Below are 19,041 nucleotides of genomic sequence, written 5' to 3'. Positions count from 1 at the left end.
ACACTTTTCACCAGTTTTATTGTAAAGTTAACCCCCACTTCCCAAGCACCCCCCTCCTCCCAGCTCGGGGAGCAGCCCCCTGTGCAAACAGCGATGGCCCTGCCCAACCTGCTCCCTGCCCTGCATGGGGTCTGCTGCAGCCCCCCCTCCCCAGACCCTGCAGGACCCCGCAGGTGGGGGCCAGACACAGCCCTCCCTCTCAGCAACGGTGTTGGGGGCACAGGGACACCCCCCCCCTCCCCAGTGCTGCTGGGAAGCCAGGCCAGGCCCCCCTGCAGTGACCCTTGCAGACAAGGCTGGGGGCGACAGAGCCAGGGCAGGGGGGGCAGCAAAGGACCTTCCCTCCCTCCCCGCCCCCCCAGCAGCAGAGACCCAAATACTCCCCTATGCACCAGTCAAGTCATACCCCTTCCCCCCGCTAACGGCAATAAATATCTCACACTACCCCAGCCCCACATCGAGGAGCAGGTGCCCATGGCCCAGCCCCATGCCCCCCTGGAACAGGTGGCAGCTCCGTGTCCCACCCCCAGGGGAAAGGGGCTGGCAGCACCCACCTGTGCCCACCCCGCTCTGCCCCCTCCCCGCCCAGAGCCCGGGACTCGAGGCATCCATCCCTCAGAAGCGCAGCTCCCTCAGCTTCTGCCGCAGGTAGTGCTTGGCCTCCTCGATGCCACTCACCTTCTCCAGCTCCGTGTAGGGCAGCTGGAAGGGGACAGGGAGAAACCGTCAGAGCAGCTCCACCACCAGCACCACCATCAACACCCAGCCCGAGGCTGCCTGGGACAGTAGTCTGTGGCAGCAGGGGGAAGAACCAGGACTCGGGACCCTTCCCAGGGGAAGGACAACAGTGCTGTTCCTTCCAAGGAGGGGGGAGGGCACAGGAGCACACAAGCCCCATCTCAGCGTCCCACTGACCACCAGGCAGAGGAAGCTCACTCTGCTCCAGCTCAGCCCCGGGCAAGGCACAGCAACAGGGCTGCCTCCCGGGGGGGACGAGTCCCTGAGTGCCTGCCCGCGCTGGCTCTGCCCTCCCAGGGCTTCACCCCCAAACCTGGCTGCCCCGTGAAGCCAGCTGCCCGCTCCGGTGCCTGACCCCGCTGCCGACAGCAGAGAGCACCTGCAGGCACCCCCGTCCCCGATCCCCACCACGGCTGGGCCGGGGCCCAGCACACACAGGGAGGACACGTGGCACTGCAGGGCCAAGGGAGCTCGCAAGCCTCACCCCAACCTTGAACCCCAGTCACCAACCTCCGGGGAGGGATGAAGAGCAAAACCCAGCCACCCTCCTGCCATGGAGGGTGGGGGAAGCCTGCAGCTCGTCCACCGCCTGGCAGCGAGGGGAGATGAGGGGAAGGTGGTTTTCCGTGCAAGGGAGAGGAGGGGCCCGCTGCCGCAGAGAAGGATGGAGTGGGTGCCCACTGCACAGCCCTGAAGAGGTCTGGCTGTGCTTTTGGCCTCCCTCAAACAAGAACCGGCACCAGAGACCAAGGTGCAGCAGCGAGACGTGAGAGAGGGAAGGGCAGGGCCACAGGGGCTTCGCTCAGCAGGCTGGAAAGGGACATCAGCCCTGCCCAGGAAGTGCAGGGGAACACGCCGACCCCGCACTCTGGCTCAGCTGCTGCAGGCTCTCTCCAGCAGACGGGGTGGCATGAAACTGCTCCTGGGAGCGGGCAGCGTGTGGAAGAGCAACGGCACCCATCAGCCTCCCACCAGAAGAAAGGGCTGTGAGAGTGAGCCGAGCCCAGGTAACGGTTTCTTCCCCAACACGTCATTTTAACTGCTGTCTGCTAAGGAAAGAAGGCACCGGGACTAATAAAAATGGAAACACCCCTCCCTTTGCCCAGGGGAACTGGTATGGGGTACTGAGGGGGGGGCTAAGGGGGAGTGGGGACCCCACCGGGAAAGCTGGACTGGATGTCACTCTGTGGAGTCAGGAGTGCTCTCTGCCCCTGAACAGCAAATACAGCCTGGAGCTAAGCACCCCGCCAAAAGGCCACGAGCCCTGGGCCGCCCTGGGCCACCCCGACCACGAGACAGATGCACCCACAGGGGTGGGAGAAGAGATGGGCCTGGGACCATGCCCTGTCCCTCCCCTCAGTACCAGCCTGGGGGCAACCTGGCAGGCACTTTTCTAAAAACACCCGTTCACAGTTCAAGGCCCTCCCGACCCAGGGCTTGTCACCTCATAGTGACAGCCCCAGCTCCAGCTTGCACGTGTGGCTGTGCATCCACCCCCACACTAGGCTGGGAGCACCAAGGGTTGGGGGAATCAAGCAAACCTGCACGCAGCAGCCTTGCAGGAACGGATCCATAGGGACAAGAGGAGACTCCAGCTACCACCAGTGTTCCCTCCACATTGGTATCAGGGGCTGGGGGCCAAAACTTGTTGGGGTAGCTGGAAGCTCTGCTGGTCCAACATCCCAGAAGGCACCACCAGTGCTCATGGAGCAGGACTAAGGGTAACCGTGACCCATACCTCAGCCCTGTCTGGCAGCACGGGAGTGGGCTAAAGGCATTACACTGCGGTAACAGGACCTGTGCGTTCACCCCGACTGCAGTCCAGCCCCTGGTGTGTTTTGCTACTCAGGCACTAGAGGAGTCCTGCCCCGTCCCCCCGGGAATAAGGAAGTACAAGAAAAGCTCTCCTTCAGGCTTGGAGATCCTGCTGAGAGTCAGCGACACGGGGCTGGCGCTGGAGCTACGCAGGAAAGTTCTTGGCCAAGAACCTCACCTGCCCTTTCCAGCCCTTGGGGCTGAGCAGACGAGCTCTGCACCTGAAGAGAGGCAGCTCTAGCGACCTTGGTGCACCTCAGCCTGCTCTGAGAGATGCTGCCGGGGACATGGCAGTGGGGAAAGCATCCCTCTCTGTGGGGAAGTGACACAGCGCTCGGCTCTATGCCGCTAGTCTGGCCCTCCACTGTTCACAGATACCAGGAGACCCGAGCCCTGGAGGGGCTGCGTTGGTGAAGACACCTCTCCAGAGCAGGGCTGGAGCCTGGCCTCTGGAGGAGCCTGCATGGACCCAGTGCTCCATGCACAGCAAGGGGGTGGTCTACTATACCAGAAGCATCCAAGGCTGCTTGGAGAGGCCATTGCCATCCCTCAGGAGTTGCAGATCATGACACATAGGAGTTTGCCTGCAAAGGAGGAAGCTTTTTCTCACCGTCTCACTGAGAAACAGGGCTAGTAGTAGGCATTGTGAAGGGATAGGGTGGGAAAACTTGGCACAAATGCTAAGACCAAGAACAGAACCTTTGGCCCAGGAGAGCCAGCTGTGGGGGTTTTCATTCTTCAGGTCAGTTCCCACAAGTCCCACCAGTTTCCCAAGCTGCAGAGAACGTGGAAGAACACAAAGCAGAATGGGCAGAAACACTCCTTGAAGGGACTCCGTGGAACGGCCAGATCCTGACATGGGTGCTACAGGGGGTCCAGGACTTGTTTGTGACCATCACAAAAGAGCAAGCGGGACGGGCAACACAGACAAACTGCACACTGCCCCCAGGACAGTGAACAGGCTGTAGACAGGCACTGTTCTCCGACAGTCCCACACAGGCCAGGGGTGAAGGCGGCTACTAACTTTGCCTGGAGAGAAGGAACCAAGTCCTCTGGCTGCAGTGGGTCTGAATCAAAGGTTTCCGGCAGTTCTGGTACAGAGCCATCTCCTTCCACTGCTTCAAGCTCCTTTCCTCACTGCCCAGCTCTGCAGGGTCTGCCTCCCCAGTGGGCTTGCCCTTCCGACACTAAGGAAGGATCGACAGCACAGAAAGCTCCTTCAACCAAACAGGCTGGAAGTGAATAGTGCCTGATCCAGGACAGGGTTTGTGGGAACATCAAATCTGGCCATTATTCAGGGCAGGATCCTGGGAAGGAAGGAGCCCGTCCTTACCTAGAACCTTCCGAGGGAAAAGAGCTGGCTGTCAATAAAAGGTCAGGACCACCAGGGAGAAAAACATCTACCCTGGAAAGGGCTGAGACCCAGAGCATCTGTGGGCAGAGTAGAGGATCTGAGGTAGGTGACCCTGCAATGGCACTCCCACCGCCTGTCAGAAGGGTGGAAGCAACATGCAGGTCCAACCAGAGGATGGAGGCAAGGAAGGGTCCGGGTGCAAGACCTGGCGATGTCCTTTGCAGTCACCGTGGGCAGCCCCTGCTCGCTGTGCCACAAAAGGAGCAGGCTCTCTTGGAAGGAAGCCGTGTTCAGAGGCACTGACAAATCCACACCTGCGACTGCTACCAGATCAATGGCATCCAAGGAGGAGCAAGGCCCTGGCACAGTCACAAAGACATACCCAGACAGCTTAGCAGTGTGCCAGACACGACAGGCAGTCCAGCGCCGATCGAGCTCACACATGGCAATGCAACAGCCAACAAGAGAAGGCCTTAAATTAAATGTAAGGAGGGCTGAACTGCCAGGCTCAAAGAGCTGCGAATAGAGGCACGGTGTCCAGCTGGACCAAGTCACTAGCGGCATACCCCAGGAGTCAGTACTGGGGCCAATACTGTTTAGTATCCTCATTAGTGACCTGGACGATGGGACCGAGTGCCCCCCCAGCGAGGCTGCAGACAGTACACAACAGGGAGGAGCGGCTGACACGCCAGATGGTTGTGCTGCCATTCAGAAGGACCTACACAGGCTGGAGAAACGGCCCCCTGGCAGGGAATGGCCAAGTCCTGAGCCTAGGGAGGAATAACCCCATGCACCAGGACAGGCTGGGGCCAACCAGCTGGAAAGTGACTTTGCAGAAAAGGGACTAAGGGTCCTGATGGACAAGTTGAACACCAGCGCTCCCTTGCAGCAAAGGTGGCCAACAGCATCCCAGGCTGTACTAAGAGCACCACAGGGAGGTCGAGGGAGCCGATCCTTCTCTGCTACCCAGCACTGGTGAGACACATCTGCAGTGTCCAGTGCTGGGCTCCCCAGAACAAGACATGGGCATACTGGAGTAGGTCCAGTACAGGGCCACAAGAATGATTACGGGACTAAAGCATGCGATACGTGAGAAGAGGTTGACAGAGCTGGAGAAGAAAAGGATCGGGGCATCTCATCTGTATGTACAAATACCCAACGGGAGGTTGTAAAGAAAACAGAGCCAGACTCTTGGCAGTGCCCAGTGACAGAGAGTGAGGCAATGGGCACAAACCTAAAGTATTGGAAATCCCATTTAAACTTGAGAAAAAGCTACACACACACCCCCAAACATAAGAAAAAACCCTCTTCTACTGTGAGGGTAAAGCAGCACTGGCCTTGAGCCCGGAACAGGTTACCCAGAAAGCAACCTATCTCCGAGACATTCAAAACTCGACTGGACGTGGTACTGAGCAACCTGCTCTAGGTGAGCCAGGGTTGGACTGGATGATCTCCAGAGGCCCCTGCCAACCTCAACTACTCTGTGATTCTGTAAAGGTGTCAGAAGAAGAGGAAATAAACCTCAAACGAGAAGAGCAAGAAGAACAACCAAGCAGTGAAGCGAAGCTGAACTGCCTGGGGTTCTTCATCTCAAAGGGGTGGCCAAGGGGAAGCGACCTCTGGAACCACAAGCATAGAAGAAGGTAACCGCAGAGCTGCTCTTCACTCCCTCACGGTACCAGACCTGGCAGCACCACGTCGGCTGACCAGACAGCAGGTTTAAAACAAACAGAGCTTGTTGCAGGTAATACTGCCTGGAGCTTGTTGGCATCGGACGCTGCAGGTGTGGAAGAAAGAACAGGCTCAGAGGAATAAAACGCTCATGGAGAAGAGGTCCATCGGGGTGATTAAACACAGCTGTACAGACACATGCTCTGGTGCAGGAGTCCTTGGACTATCCACGATCCACTTCCGACTCATTTTCTAACAATCTGCCACTGTCTGCTGCTGGAGAGGGAATAGAGGGGATGGGACCAGAGTGCCTCTTCTCATGCACCCAAAGGGAGCTAACCGCACTAGCAGCTGCATGATGATCGGGCATGCTGAGCAGAGAAGAGTTCCTGCGCCTCGGTCATGCGGGTCCTGACGCCTAACCGCACGCTGCCAGACAGAGCGCCTGACCCTGTGCACACTGGGAGCAAGAGCACGCTCTAGCTTGCCTGCACCCCTGCCCATTCTGCCTTGCTCCTCAGAGACCCTGTTGGGCCGCTGGTCAGCAGCCTCAGCCTCCCACAGCAGCCCTGACCCACAGCAGGGGCGCAGACCCAAGCAGTAACAGTCACCAGAGACTGTTTGAGACGGGGCACGGACCCCCCAGCTGGGCCAAGTGCAGGGTGAGCACAGTCCCTGGCTGCCATGGGTGCGTTGGGCACAGGGCAGGCAGGCAAGGGCAGCCCTCAGCTCTCGGACATGGTGGCACAAACCTGGGAGCAGCAGCAGCTGTACCAAGAGCCCTCCTCGACCCAGGACATCCTGGAGCCCAGACGCACAGCGAGAGCCTGTGGCACCGGCCTCGAGCCCAGTGGCAGGTACTGGCGAGCCCTCCTCCGTGTGACAAAGCTGCTCGGCCCCACTGCTGTCTGGGGACACGGCCGGCCCTGGGCACCCCGTCCTGAATGCCAGCACAAGGGAGACCCATGGCGCACTGCACAGGAGAGCTGGTCCTGCTCCACTGCTCTGCAATTTGGGATCTCCAAGGAAATACCACAACTCGAGTCACAGGACTGCCAAAGCTATGCATAAACAAAGGGCTTCTGAACTATGTACGTTGCAAATTATGAAGTTAGAAGCAGCTTCGTGTTGGCACACTGCACCATCAGCAGCAGGGGAGGTAAGAAGCTTTAAGAAATGGTTATGAGGCTGCTTGGTAGATCTATGACTGTAATTCACGTGACCTCTGAAGTGGAGAAGTAAACAGGGTAAGAGGCCTGCATTTCTGAGTTGTTTTCCTCAGAAAGATCTATCCTCAAGCTAAAAAATCACCCCACAAATAGTCTTGTAGAAGCTGCACACCTTAAAACAACATCTGAAGTCCCCAAAGAAAACTGAAGACAATTGCGAAGGCGGTGGGAAGCCTCGAGGGCTTCTCCATTCACACCTCTCACCACAGACCAGCCAGAGGCTGCAACCAAAGAGGCCAGGGCTCCGAAACAGGCACTGAAGGGAGGCTCGCCTCACCTCCGCCCACAGCGGCAAGAGGCATGCTGCAGAACCGACAGCCAGGATTACAGCAAAGGGTATCAGGTTGAGCTATGCCCCCACTTGATTTCCACCCTGAGGCCCCGCAGCCGACACCGCCACTGACAACGTGTCTGCCAGGTCCAAGCTGAGCAGCTTCCCCTTCTCCCCTCCCTGCCCAGCACGCGGGTCGGGTCTCAGCTCCAGGCGGCAGACCTGTAGGACGGGATTCCTGCAGGACCAGCGGACAGGAGGGGCTGTCCCCTTGTCCATGCTTTCCGCCAGGGCACCGGGGCTAGTCTCACCCACCAGCTGTGTGGAAGAAGTCTTGGGGTGGGGTGGGGGAGGGCAAAAAGGAGCCGTGAGGATGAGTCACTGCTTCCTCTCACAAGCAGCAAGTGTGGAAGGACAGCTCCCATCGGGAGTGTTTACAGTGGGGATGCCAGCTCTCCAGCCTGGAGCCCATCTTGCTGCACAGCCACGGGCAGTTTCTGCCCAGGGGGAGGAGGGGAAGGGAAGGGAGCAGCCCCCCGCTTACCTGAACCAGACAGTAGCCCAGCAGTCGCAAGTGCCTGTCCCTCATGGCTCGCGAGCCCACCAGTATGTCGGAGTTCTGGCAGTAATGCCATTTGTCATTGACCGACAGCACCACCCTGCAGAGGACAGAGCGGGGGAAGGAGGGCAGCGTTACCCCACACCACAGACCCTGCAGGCAGGACCGGCAGCAGCATCGCCCGCGCCTGGTCCCCCTAAGAGTGGCGGATGAAGGGCAGCACCCCCCCCCTCCTGCACCCAACTGGTGGCAGGGTCAGCCGTACCCGGGCTGGGACGAGCTGCACCCCAGGGCCTGGGGGCGGTGGGGACAGGGTCTCTGCAGCACAGCCTGCGCTGCCGCCGGGCACCTAACAGCGCAGGGCAGGAGGGCCCGGGGCCGACTGCTGGGGAGGGCAGGAGCTGAAGCCAGTGCTGGTGCGGGCCCGAGGCGGCTGTCCTGCCAGAAGGGAGTGGGGACACGGACCGGCCCTGCTCGGTACCTCTGAATCTCTTCAGCTCCCTGCGGCCCATCGCCTGGCCCTCGCTTGGGGCTGGGCCGGCACGGAGAGGGCGGAGGGCAGGCATCCTCGCTGGGGGGTGGGCTCCTTTCCTCTGGTTCTTCCTGGGCCTGCTCCCCCTGGAAGCAGTTGTGATCGTGCCCAGGGCAGCCGGCGGTAGCCTCCTCTTCCTCCTCCAGAATCTTGCTGATGGGGAACTGGAAGAGGGTGGCTGCGGAGGTGCCCCTGGGCGAGCAGTCAGGAGTGCCAGCCGGCTGCGCGGAGAGGCACTCGGAAGGGCTGCTTAACGTGGAACTGCCCTGGCTCTCCAGGGAAGACTCTTTGCTCAGGCCGCAGTAATAGTCCGAGGGGGGCTGGTAGCAGGGGCCCCCTGGGGCAGGGCAAAGCGTGGGCAGGAACCGCCCGGCCAGGTTGTTCTCTCGGGAGCCCGGGGGGCTGCTCGGCGTCTCTGGAGCAAACGGGGCAAAGTCCTGCAAGTCCGAGGTGAGGGCCAGGACGCTGGAGCGCAAGGAAATGGCAGCAGGGGACGTTGTAGTGTGGGCAGAGGGAGCCTTGGAAGCCGCAGGGACACGGGAGAGAGGCAGCACGGTGCCCGAGCGGTTAATCCACAGCAGGAAGTCTGTGGAGAGAACACAGATCAGCACCAGGCCTCAAGACCCCGCTACTGATGGGACATGAGCTCGGGGACCCCGCGTGCCCCAGGGTGTGAGACGTGCCAGAGCCCAGATGGGAGCGCAGAGGGGATCCCCCTGCTGCACTGGCCCAGCTGAGCCCTCCTGAGGTGGGGGCGGCTCTGGGAGCTTTGTCCTGAAGCGCCGGGGGAAGGCAGTATCATGGGGAAGGTGGTGACAAAGCAGCCAAATCTAGTTCTGCCCTGAATAACCTCGCACCCTTGGGTGTCCCCCGAGCATCCAGGCAGCCGCAGGGCTTCTGCTGCACCCACAGCTCCCCAAATCCCAACTGCCAGCCCCCTCCCCGGAGCCATGGCCCTGCCCCAAAGCAGGGTGCCCAGCCAGGCTACCTGTGCAGTATCCTGGGGGCAGCACCTCATCCTGCCGATAGCACTCTTCTCCCACCAGCTGCCGCAGGGCCTCAGCCACCAGCCCCTTGTAACTGAGGGGAAAAAGAAGAGTCAGAGGACGCACTAGGGAGGGCCCCCAGCCCACCCCCCTCGAGCACTGCCGACCCGTGTTTTCCCACTGAGCACATCTGCGCAGAGACGTGGAGGCCCCTGGGAGCGAGAAATAAGGAGAGCCTTTAGCTTTGGGCTCTGCTGTTCTGGGGCAAGGATGGGACACGCTTCAGCTCATTCAGCAGAAAAGCTCCTCCCGATATTGCTACACCAACAGCATATTCTTCACTGAAAGGGTTGTCAAGCATTGGAACAGGCTGCCCAAGGAAGGGGTTGAGTCACCATCCCTGGAGGTATTTAAAGACGTGTAAATGTGGTGCTTAGGGACATGGTTTAATGGTGGACTTGGCAGCGTTAGGTTAACGGTTGGACTCGATGATCTTAAGGGTCTTTTGCAACCTAAATGATTCTATGATCCTATATTGCCGCTCTACAGGCTTCAGAGCTCATGTACGGGCATTTACCCTGGCACTGTCCTTGGCTGGGATCCTGCCAGAACAAGGTGACAGACCCCGTGTCCCAAGTGACACCGCACTGCCCACCTGCAAGGGACAGGCAGTAGAGTGCCCAGCACACCATGCTCCCAGCCGTGCTCTCCCCTGCCGGGGCAGCCCTCCCCTCCCCAGCGCGCCGCCTGCCCCCGCCACTGACCTGTACTTTCTGTTGGCCTCGTCGGCCGTCAGGGCGTGCTCGAACATGAGGACACGGTAGCGCGGGTCGAGGCGTGGGCCACTGTAATCACGGAACTCCAGCTCCACCGCTGCGTCCAGCAGCGAGAGGTAGCGGCGCACAATCAGCGCGTAGGGGCTGCCTGCGGGGAGAGGACAGCTGGCTAGATGCTGCCTGGCAGCCCCTCCTCGCCCAGCCACGCTCCCGGGGGGGGAGAGTGACTGCCAGCAAGGGCTGACAGCACTCCCAGGGGGAGTCTGTTCTGCCCAACGCTTTCAAAATCCACCTCCACCCCAGCCCTGAGCTTTAACGGCTGGGTTTACCCTGGAAAAGGCCCGACATACTCATAACATTGGTGATGAAGGCTGGGGAGAAGACTTGGTGCAGGACAGTCTGGGGGAAATGGCTAAGCTGAAACATGGACATGAGGATGTTGACGGTCGCCAGGGGTGAACTGCCAGCTTTCTGCTCCAGGATGGCCTCCAGCTTGGGGAAGAGCTCGCTGTGGTTGGATGGGCGGTAATTCATGCGGCTGAAGGGAAACACCAGCTTCTGGATCACCTGCAGGCAGGAGGAGAGAGAGATGGGCTGGGCCAGGCAGCGGGATGAAGGACGGGTCAGGCCCAGGCCTGCTCAGAGCCAGGCAGAAACAGGCTCTCACAACCCATAAGGATCAGGGCACATCCCAGTCAGTCCCCAGTGAGATGCCCCAGACTGATGGCAGAGAAGGGACGTGGTTTCCCCCAGCACCGGGGCAGCCTCAGAGCCAGCCCCAGGCATCCCCCGCAGACCGGGGCAAACACTCACCTTGCTGTCGAGCTGCTCCCCACGCTTCAGGAGGAAGTTTGCGATGGTATCAAGCAGCCGTGGCTCACGCAGCCGGTGCCGGGCCACATACTTGGCAATGAGGGCCATGGTGTAGGGGGTAAGGTTCTCTGCCTTCCTGGGGAGCCACTCTGCACAGAGCAAACCATAGCAGGGTATCCGTCAGAGGGGCCTGGCTCTGTCCGAACTGCAGCTCTCCAGAAGCCACTACAGCCTGGGCAGGAAAGGCAGTGCAGGCAGGTGGCAGATAACAAGACCTGGGCAGCAGAGCCACCTCTCCTGAAACCCAGAAGGCTTCCAAAAACCATCAAGTTATGGGGCTTGTGAGAGGCTCGGGCAGATTCCCATCACGTGCACCCAGAAGGCACAGCTGGAACACAGCTGGAACATGCACAGAATGGAAGCCCTTCTGTAGAAACCCCACCGAAACCACCCTGCTCCCAGTCTTGAGGTAAGGTAGGCTCACAGCCCCCGAAAGGGCTAGGCTGGGAAGTCAGTGACAGGGCGGCCATAAGGCAGAGCATCTCCTGCTCCAGCCTCACTGCTGCAGGCCCTGGTGCTCAACAAGGCCCCAGCTGGTGCTGTCACAAACCCAGATGTCCTCTGGGGCCAAGAAAGGAGGCTCCAAGGCTGCCAAGTGCACGGACAGAGCCCAGCGCACCCCACACCGGGGAAGAGGCTCACACAGTGGGCAAGGCTGGGACCCTGCCTGGGCAGACCCTGCCCTCACCTGCCATACTGCGGATGAATCGCTCTTGGCGGTTCTCGTAGAAGAGCTGAGAGCTGAAGATGGCCTCCAGGGCCTTGTTGTTCGCCTCCTGGGCGCACAGAGCCAGCATCTCGTCCAAGAGGGCCAGCTCGTGCTCCCGCATGGCACTCACTTGCCCCAGTGTGTGCCTGACAAGGCGCAGGATCTTGCGGTTGTTGATCAGCTGCTGGTCGGAGGCCGGGTGTCCCTGCAGTGCCTGCGCTCGCAGCCGGTAGTAGGAGAGGAGCAGGAAGAGGGTCTGGGGGTGGCGCTCCTTCTCCAGATGCCGCTCCAAGCTGCTGAGGCAAGACTCGACCAGGGGGTGGGGGCTGGACGGGTGGAGCCTCATCACGCTGCTGAAGACCATGGAGACGTCCTTCTGGTTGAAGCGGCCCAGGCGGCTCCGGGATTCGTCCTCCAGCACACGCACCAGCGGCGATTCCCCAGGCAGGCCTGCGACAGGGAAGGGGTTAGGGACGCCCGGACCCCACCTCTCGTCTTCACTAGGCACAACCATCCTCGTAAGCTCAGGCACGAGACTACAGCCAGAGAAGGACAGATTTGCCGTGTCAGTGATCAAACCAGAGATGAGAAAGGGAAAGAGGACCGGTTTGGCAAAGCCTGACCAGAACATCAGTGCATCTGCACCACGGAAAAAGTAATTTGGAGCCGTTGGATTATTCCCACCCACTCCACCAAAATGGAAGTCCTTTAGTTCATCCGCAAAAGCAAGGTTTATTTCTTACGTCTCAAACTTCTTAAAGATAAATAATACACCTCAAAAAGTACTTTAAAAAAAGTTTTGGTTGGAAAACAAGTAAGACATCAGCACATTATCAAAATAAAAACTGTCCATGTATGACAGGAATTAATCCTTCCACATTTCTAACCCTCTCCCATTTTCTAGTTTAGCTTTAGTCATTCAAACTCGGCTCCTGGGTGAAATGCTTTCCTTCAACTCTGGACGTATTATTCAACCACGGAAAGACAAGGGGCAAGGCACACAGTGTGGTTACGAGAAAAGGCAAAGGCCATCCTTCGCGTGTCAGGAGAGATATTTTCAGGAGATGCACGAAGCATTACGCACTGTATGAGGCCCTGGCAGCCCACTGGTCTCCTAAGCCAGCTGACAAGACTTCAATTTTCAAAAGGGCTTTAAAGCAACGAAGGCAGCATGGGGTAAGTTGCTGCATTTTATCATTAATCAAAAATCAGTCAGAAGGTGGAAAGTGAAGAATTGGTCTGAGCAGTTGCTTTGTTCCTTAAAAAGGCCTCAAAAAGGCGGGTTAGCATTTTTATTAATGACCGGGTAAGCATGGTGAGCAGGGAAGGGCGACTGACGGAGAACAAAGTGTGGGTCAAAACCAGAGCAGGCTGGGGGGAGCCCAGCTGAGGGGAGAGGCGCCTGGCAGCCCAGAGTTCAGTGTCAACAAACACAAGGCGCCGTGAGACAGAGTGGGGAAGAGCAGAAATGTCTTCCCTCCCCCCTTCAGCGGGATCTAGAGTTACTGCATCAACCCGCGGCAGGGACTGGGCGTCTCCGTACGCGGCTCAGCCGAGGCCTCAGCCCAGCGTGCAGCTGCGGTGGAAAAAAAAAGCAAATACAAGGGCAGGAACCGTGCGCATGGGACAGAGGAGCGCAGGGCTGGCAGGAACCGCTGGGGCGGGGAGGGCAGGCACCTGCCGCCGCAGGCAACCACCACACGCGATCCCCTTCCTCACAGGCAGGAGAATCTGCAGGGCCCTCAGGGGCTCCCGGCCTAGCAAAGTGCGAGCCCCCCGGGACACAGCCCACCAGCCGGCCCAGCAGCTGCTGCGCAGGAACCGGCCTGAACCTTTTCTCCTGAATATTAAACTCCCGATGACAGAGGGCTCATGGCTTGCAAAGGGTTTAGCCAAGATCTCGCATCTCACACTTCGATGCTCAGATGTTTGCTGATTTTCAGGGGCTGGAACAAAAGTCAAGGAGCGGTTTATCCCGGTCCTGCCAGGCAGCGCTGGCCACCGCTTCGGCTGCCTTTCGGGCCGACATGCCGGGTGCTGCAGAGAGCCAAGCCCCCCTGGAGCAGTCAGTCCGCCTGACTGCCTTCCTGCTGCATATCCCAAGCAGAGCCTCCTCCTTCAAAGGGCACAACTCCATCTGCCACAAAGCCACCATCACACGTAAATCCACACACAAACCCAGACACCGGCTCCTGTTCCGGCACGTCCTTCCTTGTTCCGTGGCAGCCGGACCGGGAAGCTCTCCTTTCACCTCACAAACCCAAGCACCGGCCCGTGTCCCACTGCCCTGCCCGCCTCCCCCGCCCTCTGCCAGTGACCCCACGCAGGCAGACGCTGGCAGCCTGGGACACTCACCCAGTGCGGCAGCGGCGTACAGGCAGTTGACAATGCTGAAATTATCGAACTTGGAGCAGCCACTGATGATGGCCTGACAGAGAGTCTGAAACTCCGGCTGCTCCAGCATCTGGCCGGGCCCGCGGCTCTCCCCGTTCACCGTGGCCTGGCCCTGCTGCTGCTGCTGCTGCAAGAGCTGGCCCAGCTTGTGCAGGGCGATGGGGTAGTGGCTGGCTGACACCTTGCTGGGGTTCTGAGTGACCCACCGCAGCACTTCCCCCACACTGCGCGAGCGCTCTATCAGACGCTTCATTGTGAAGAAGGTGTCATAACTCATCTTCTCGTGGATGAAGTTCCAGCTCTTCCTCTTGCCATGACCTCGAGTCCTGTAGGCGTCCGGGGGAAAGGTGTGCAGCAGCCCATGGCCGTAGGGGTCCAGGGGGAGCAGCACAGCCCGCTGCTTAGCTTTGCCTGCACAGTAGCAGGTGGGATACATCCCGGCCCTGCTCCTGTCACCAGCAGCCAGGCCCTGCAGGACTCCGGGCCGCACGCTTTCTCGGGTCAGAGCACGGAGCCATGGCAGCAGGCGCAGCATGGCGAGGGCAGGGCGGCTCGAGAGGCTTTGGAGAACCGGGAGATCCTGGGGACGAGAGGTGGGGTGAGGAGGGTGGCGAGCTTGTGCCTCTGGGTCAGCTGGAGCCAGCAAGGGACACATGGAGCCCACGCTGGGACCCCCTACCCACACAGATCCGCCCCAGTCCAGGGGTACCTGGCCCACACAGCTCCCTGTTCTGGGGTCCCACCACGCGCAGAGATCCCCTTGGTACCGGGACCCCCACCCTGCACAGGCCGCCCGGCCCGAAGTGCCCTGGCCCACACAAGCCCCGTTGTCCCGGGATCCCCAGCCTGCACAGGCGTCCCCACCCTGAAGTCCCCTGGCCCACACAGCCCCCTCCCCGCTCCCGGGGCTCCCGGCTCGCAGATCCCCCTTGTCCCAGGGGCCCCGGCACGTACAGATCCCCGTCCGGTACCAGGACCCCAGGGCCGCCCCGATCTTCCCCCCCACCCCGGTACCGGGACCCCCGAGCCGCACTGAGCGCTCCTCCCTCGGTACCGGAATCCCCGGGCCGCACTGAGCGCTCCTCCCTCGGTACCGGGACGACCGAGCCGGGCTGGGCCGCGCCGGGACCGCGACACCCGGCCCACCCAGACGCCCATCGCCGGGGTGCCCCATCCCCACCCCTCCGGCCTAGACGGGCCCCGCGGTGCCCGGCCCGCCCCCCACCCCTCGTCCCGCCCGGCTCCCGGTCCCCGGCCCGGCCCTACATGGCTCTCGCGGCCGCGCTGGGACCCGCCGCCGCCCCGGCCGCTCAGCACCGCCCGGACACCGAGTCCGCCATCTTCCCGACAGCCCCCGTAGGGCCGAGGGACGCCGCGGCCCCGCCCCCCGCGCGGCCCACACTTCCGGGGGCGGGGCCGGCCGCGCGGGCTCCGGCGGCGTGCGTAGCGGCGTATGGAAATAGCCTCCATCCGTCCCCCAATGAGCGAGCGCCTCGCGAAGGGGCGGGGCGGCTCCGCTGGCGCAGGCGCGCTGCGGCCCTGCGGAACGCGTGGCCCGAGGCGCGAGCCCCGCCCCGCGGGCCCCGCCCGCTGCCGCTGGGAGGGCGCCGCCGGAGAAGACCCGCCCCCTGCCCCGGAGCCCCGCCCCCCGCCCCGGAGCCCCGCCCCTCCCACCTCCCCGGTCCCCGCCGGGGCGCAGCAGAGCCGGGAGGCCGCGACCGTTCACAGTTCTTCCTCTTTAATCGTAACAGAGCGGCGGGGAGCGCGTCCCCCCGCCGGCACCGGGACCCCCGGGGAGCAGCCCCTGGGAAGGGCTGGGCGGCCGGACAGTCCCCCCGTGGGGAGGCAGCCCCAGCCCCGGGGGGAGCGGTCACCGTCCCACGCAGGAGCAGCGTGCGGGGGGGCCGCAGGAGCTCCCGGGCACGGAGCCAGCCGGCCGCGGGGTGCGGGAGCAGCGGGCAGGACAGGGGGGGGCCAGGCAGAGGCCCCATGAGGGGCTGGGGGGGTGCCGGGACCCCCCCCCCGAGGTACAACAGCACTCGCTCCTGCAGCAACCCTGGCTCCGGCTCCAGCTGCAGCACTGCCCGAGCCACGGGACACAGCGTGTGGGCAGGCTGCCTGCCTCCCACCTGGACGCCAGCTCCCTCGGACCCGCCAGATCCTGCAGCCCCGGGGGACAGAGTCCACGGCCCAGACCCCCCCCCCAGGTTCAGGTGCGGCAGGCAGACTCCACCCGGGACCGAGTTTATTCCGGGTGCAGCGGCTCCTTTTGGGGCACGGGGCCGTGCTATCTGCGGTACATGGTGAAGGCCATGAAGCTGAAGAGGAGGGTGAGGCCAGCCAGGAAGGTGGTCGCGGTGGCAGTGAAGACGTGGCGGTACTGCAGCTGGAAGTACCAGAGCACGGCCAGCATCAGCACGAAGAGCGGCAGCATGAGGCTGCCCACGTTGAGGGCGGCGTGCACGGGGTCGGTGGAGGCGCGGGGGCCGGCAGGCGCGGGGGCCGGGCTGTGCTGGGAGATGTGGCAGTGCAGGACGCTGTTGTGGGCGAGGTGCAGGGCGGCCAGGCTCTGGGTGTCATCGCGCAGCAGCTGGCCCTGGTAGATCAGCCGCACTTGCTGCTCCTGCCCAGGGAAATAGTCCCTGGGGTGGGGGACAAGGAGGGAAACGTCACGCTCCCGCCAGGACAGCATCCCCTCCGTCCACCCCCCCAAGGAGCAGGCTGCGAACGCGCCCACCTTGACTGCCTGCTCTGCCCGCACCCCTGTGCCCACGCTTCACCATCAGCCGCCCCTGGCGTTACCAGAAGCGAAAGCGCCTGCCAGGATGGGCCATCAGATGGCCCCGCCAGGGACGGGCACAGCCACACGCACCGCACAAGGGTGAGAGCGGCAGCTCCCAGCTGCTCCAGGGAGGGAAGGAGCTGCCGGCGGGGCTCGGGGACGCCCCCAGCGCCGCCCCCTGCCGGGACAGCCCCGAGCCTGTGCCGCGGGAGAACCAGCCTGCCCCGCCCCTCACCTCTTCAGGGCCCCGACGGTGTCGCCGGGGCGCACCCGGGCCAGGCGCTCCGTGTCGTTGAGGAACTTCAGCCGCAGCACCATGGTGGGCTCGGCGGGGCCGCCGTCCCCCTCACCGAGGGGGCCCTGCGCGGGTGCGGGGCCGGCCCGGGGCCGCAGCCCCGCCGCCAGCCCGCCCGCCCCATCGGGGGCCGCTGCGGCCGCCGCCGCCGCCGGGACCTTTTGCTCGACGGGGGTCGGGGCAGCGCTCGGACCCTCTTCGGGCAGCGCCGCGGCGTCGCGGGGCGTCGCGGCGGGCTCGGGGGCGCGGGTGGAGGCCCAGGCCAACCCCAGCACCACAGCGACCAGCAACAACGCGAAGAGCACGGTCACCTCATCGCCAACGCCCTCGATCAGCGCCATGGCGGCGGCGGCGGCACCAGATACCGACCAGAGGGCGTAGAGCGCGGCCGTCAGCCCGCCGGGCCGCAGGCGACGGGAGCTGCGGCCGGCCCGGGCCCCTCACCTGCCGCCATCGCGCCGCTTCCGCCTCGCAGCAAGGCACGCCGGGAGCTGTAGTCCTGATCTGCGCAAGCGCGGAGGCCTCCCTCGCGGGGCACGCCGGGAGCTGTAGTCCCGCCTCTGCGGCTGGGCGTGCCGGATGTGCCCCTGTAGTCCCAGGCACGGGACTACAGCTCCCGGCGTGCCCCGCGCCAGGCTGGGCCTGCGCCGTCGGAGTTCCTCGGCCAGGGCCCTTCCCTCATCCGCCATTATCGGCTTGAGAAGTGCTCGGCCCTGCTGGGCCCAGCCTGAGGAGATGTGGTGCTCCGGGGTGGCTGGAGGACGGGGCCTCAAGGATGGCAGCAGCCGGGCCTGGGTTCAAACGGAGGGAGGGAGGGAGGCAGGCAGGGAGGGAGGGAGGGAGGGAGGCAGGCAGGCAGGCAGGCAGGCATTCGGGTGTTGGCATTAACGTGGTGGTGCTGGGTGAGGCCTAGGAGGAAAGGCTTGCTGTAGGGAGCAATCATAGAATAGAATAGAATAGAATAGAATAGAATAGAATAGAATAGAATAATAGAGTATTTCTGCTGGAAGGGACGTACAACGATCACCTAGTCCAACTGCCTGACCACTTCAGGGCTGACCAAAAGTTAAAGCATGTTATTTAAGGGCATTGTCCAAACGCCTCTTGAACACTGACAGGCTTGCGGCATCAACCACCTCTCTATGAAGCCTGTTCCAGGCTTGAACACCCTTTCAGTAAAGGAATGCTTCCTCGTGTCAAGTCTGAACCTCCCCTGGCGCAGCTTTGAACCGCTCCCAGGTGTCCTGTCCCTGGATGCCAGGGAGAAGAGATCAGCATCTCCTTCTCCACATCCCCTCCTCAGGAAGCTGTAGAGAGTGATGAGGTCACCCCTCAGCCTTCTCTCCAAATGAGACAAACCCAGAGTCCTCAGCCGCTCCTCACAGGACATGCCTTCCAGCCCTTCACCAGCTTTGTTGCCCTCCTCTGGATGCATTCGAGGACCTTCACATCCTTCTTAAATGGTGGGGCCCAGAACTGCACACAGAACTCCAGGTGAGGCCACACCAACACTGAATACAGCGGGACAATCCCCTCTCTTGACCGACTGGTTTTGTTGCGTTTGATGCACCCCAGGATGCGGTTTGCCCTCTGGGCTGCCTGGGCAGCCTGGCTCCTATTGACCCTGCTGCCGACCAGCACCCCCAGATCCCTTTCTGCAGGGCTGCTCTCCAGACACTCCTCTCTCAGTTTATGGGATGTCCTTGGAAACCTGTTAGCGGGTCCAGAGGAGGCCACAGCAATGGTCAGAGGGCTGGAACACCTCTCCTGTGAGGACAGGCTGAGAGAGCTGGGGTTCTTCAGCCTGGAGAAGAGAAGGCTCCGGGGAGACCTTGTTGTGGCCTTTCAATACTTAAAGGGGGCTTATAAGAAAGATGGAGAGAGACTTTTTAACAGGGCCTGTTGCAATAGGGCCAGGGGTAATGGTTTTAAAATAAAAGAGGGCAGATTCAGACTAGATTTAAGGAAGAGATTTTTTACGCTGAGGGCGGTGAAACACTGGAAGAGGTTGCCCAGAGAGGTGGTGGATGCCCCATCCCTGGAAACATTCCAGGTCA

General features: G+C 61.9%; 2 protein-coding genes across 2 annotated transcripts; both read right to left on the bottom strand.

The window, feature by feature from the left end:
* Position 1: 1 nt before the first annotated feature.
* On the bottom strand, positions 2–15,241 carry FASTK (Fas activated serine/threonine kinase). Its single transcript, XM_076363585.1, has 10 exons — positions 15,174–15,241; positions 13,869–14,487; positions 11,493–11,963; positions 10,745–10,893; positions 10,282–10,498; positions 9,920–10,079; positions 9,158–9,249; positions 8,119–8,755; positions 7,623–7,737; positions 2–702 (listed from the first exon to the last, which is right to left on the bottom strand). The coding sequence occupies exons 2-10, from the start codon at positions 14,440–14,442 to the stop codon at positions 616–618; spliced, it is 2,502 nt and encodes an 833-aa protein (XP_076219700.1). The 5' UTR covers positions 14,443–14,487; positions 15,174–15,241; the 3' UTR covers positions 2–615.
* A 383-nt stretch (positions 15,242–15,624) lies between these two features.
* TMUB1 (transmembrane and ubiquitin like domain containing 1) lies at positions 15,625–17,447 on the bottom strand. The gene is made up of 2 exons (XM_076363570.1): positions 16,925–17,447; positions 15,625–16,549 (listed from the first exon to the last, which is right to left on the bottom strand). Exons 1-2 carry the CDS (start codon positions 17,323–17,325, stop codon positions 16,195–16,197), a joined length of 756 nt encoding a protein of 251 aa, XP_076219685.1. The 5' UTR covers positions 17,326–17,447; the 3' UTR covers positions 15,625–16,194.
* Positions 17,448–19,041: the final 1,594 nt, after the last annotated feature.

This window comes from Aptenodytes patagonicus, unplaced genomic scaffold (assembly GCF_965638725.1).
Source record: "Aptenodytes patagonicus unplaced genomic scaffold, bAptPat1.pri.cur scaffold_69, whole genome shotgun sequence".
NCBI lineage: Eukaryota > Metazoa > Chordata > Aves > Sphenisciformes > Spheniscidae > Aptenodytes > Aptenodytes patagonicus.
Note: the sequence above shows the minus strand (reverse complement) of the source record. Positions and strands in the feature narration are given on the sequence as shown.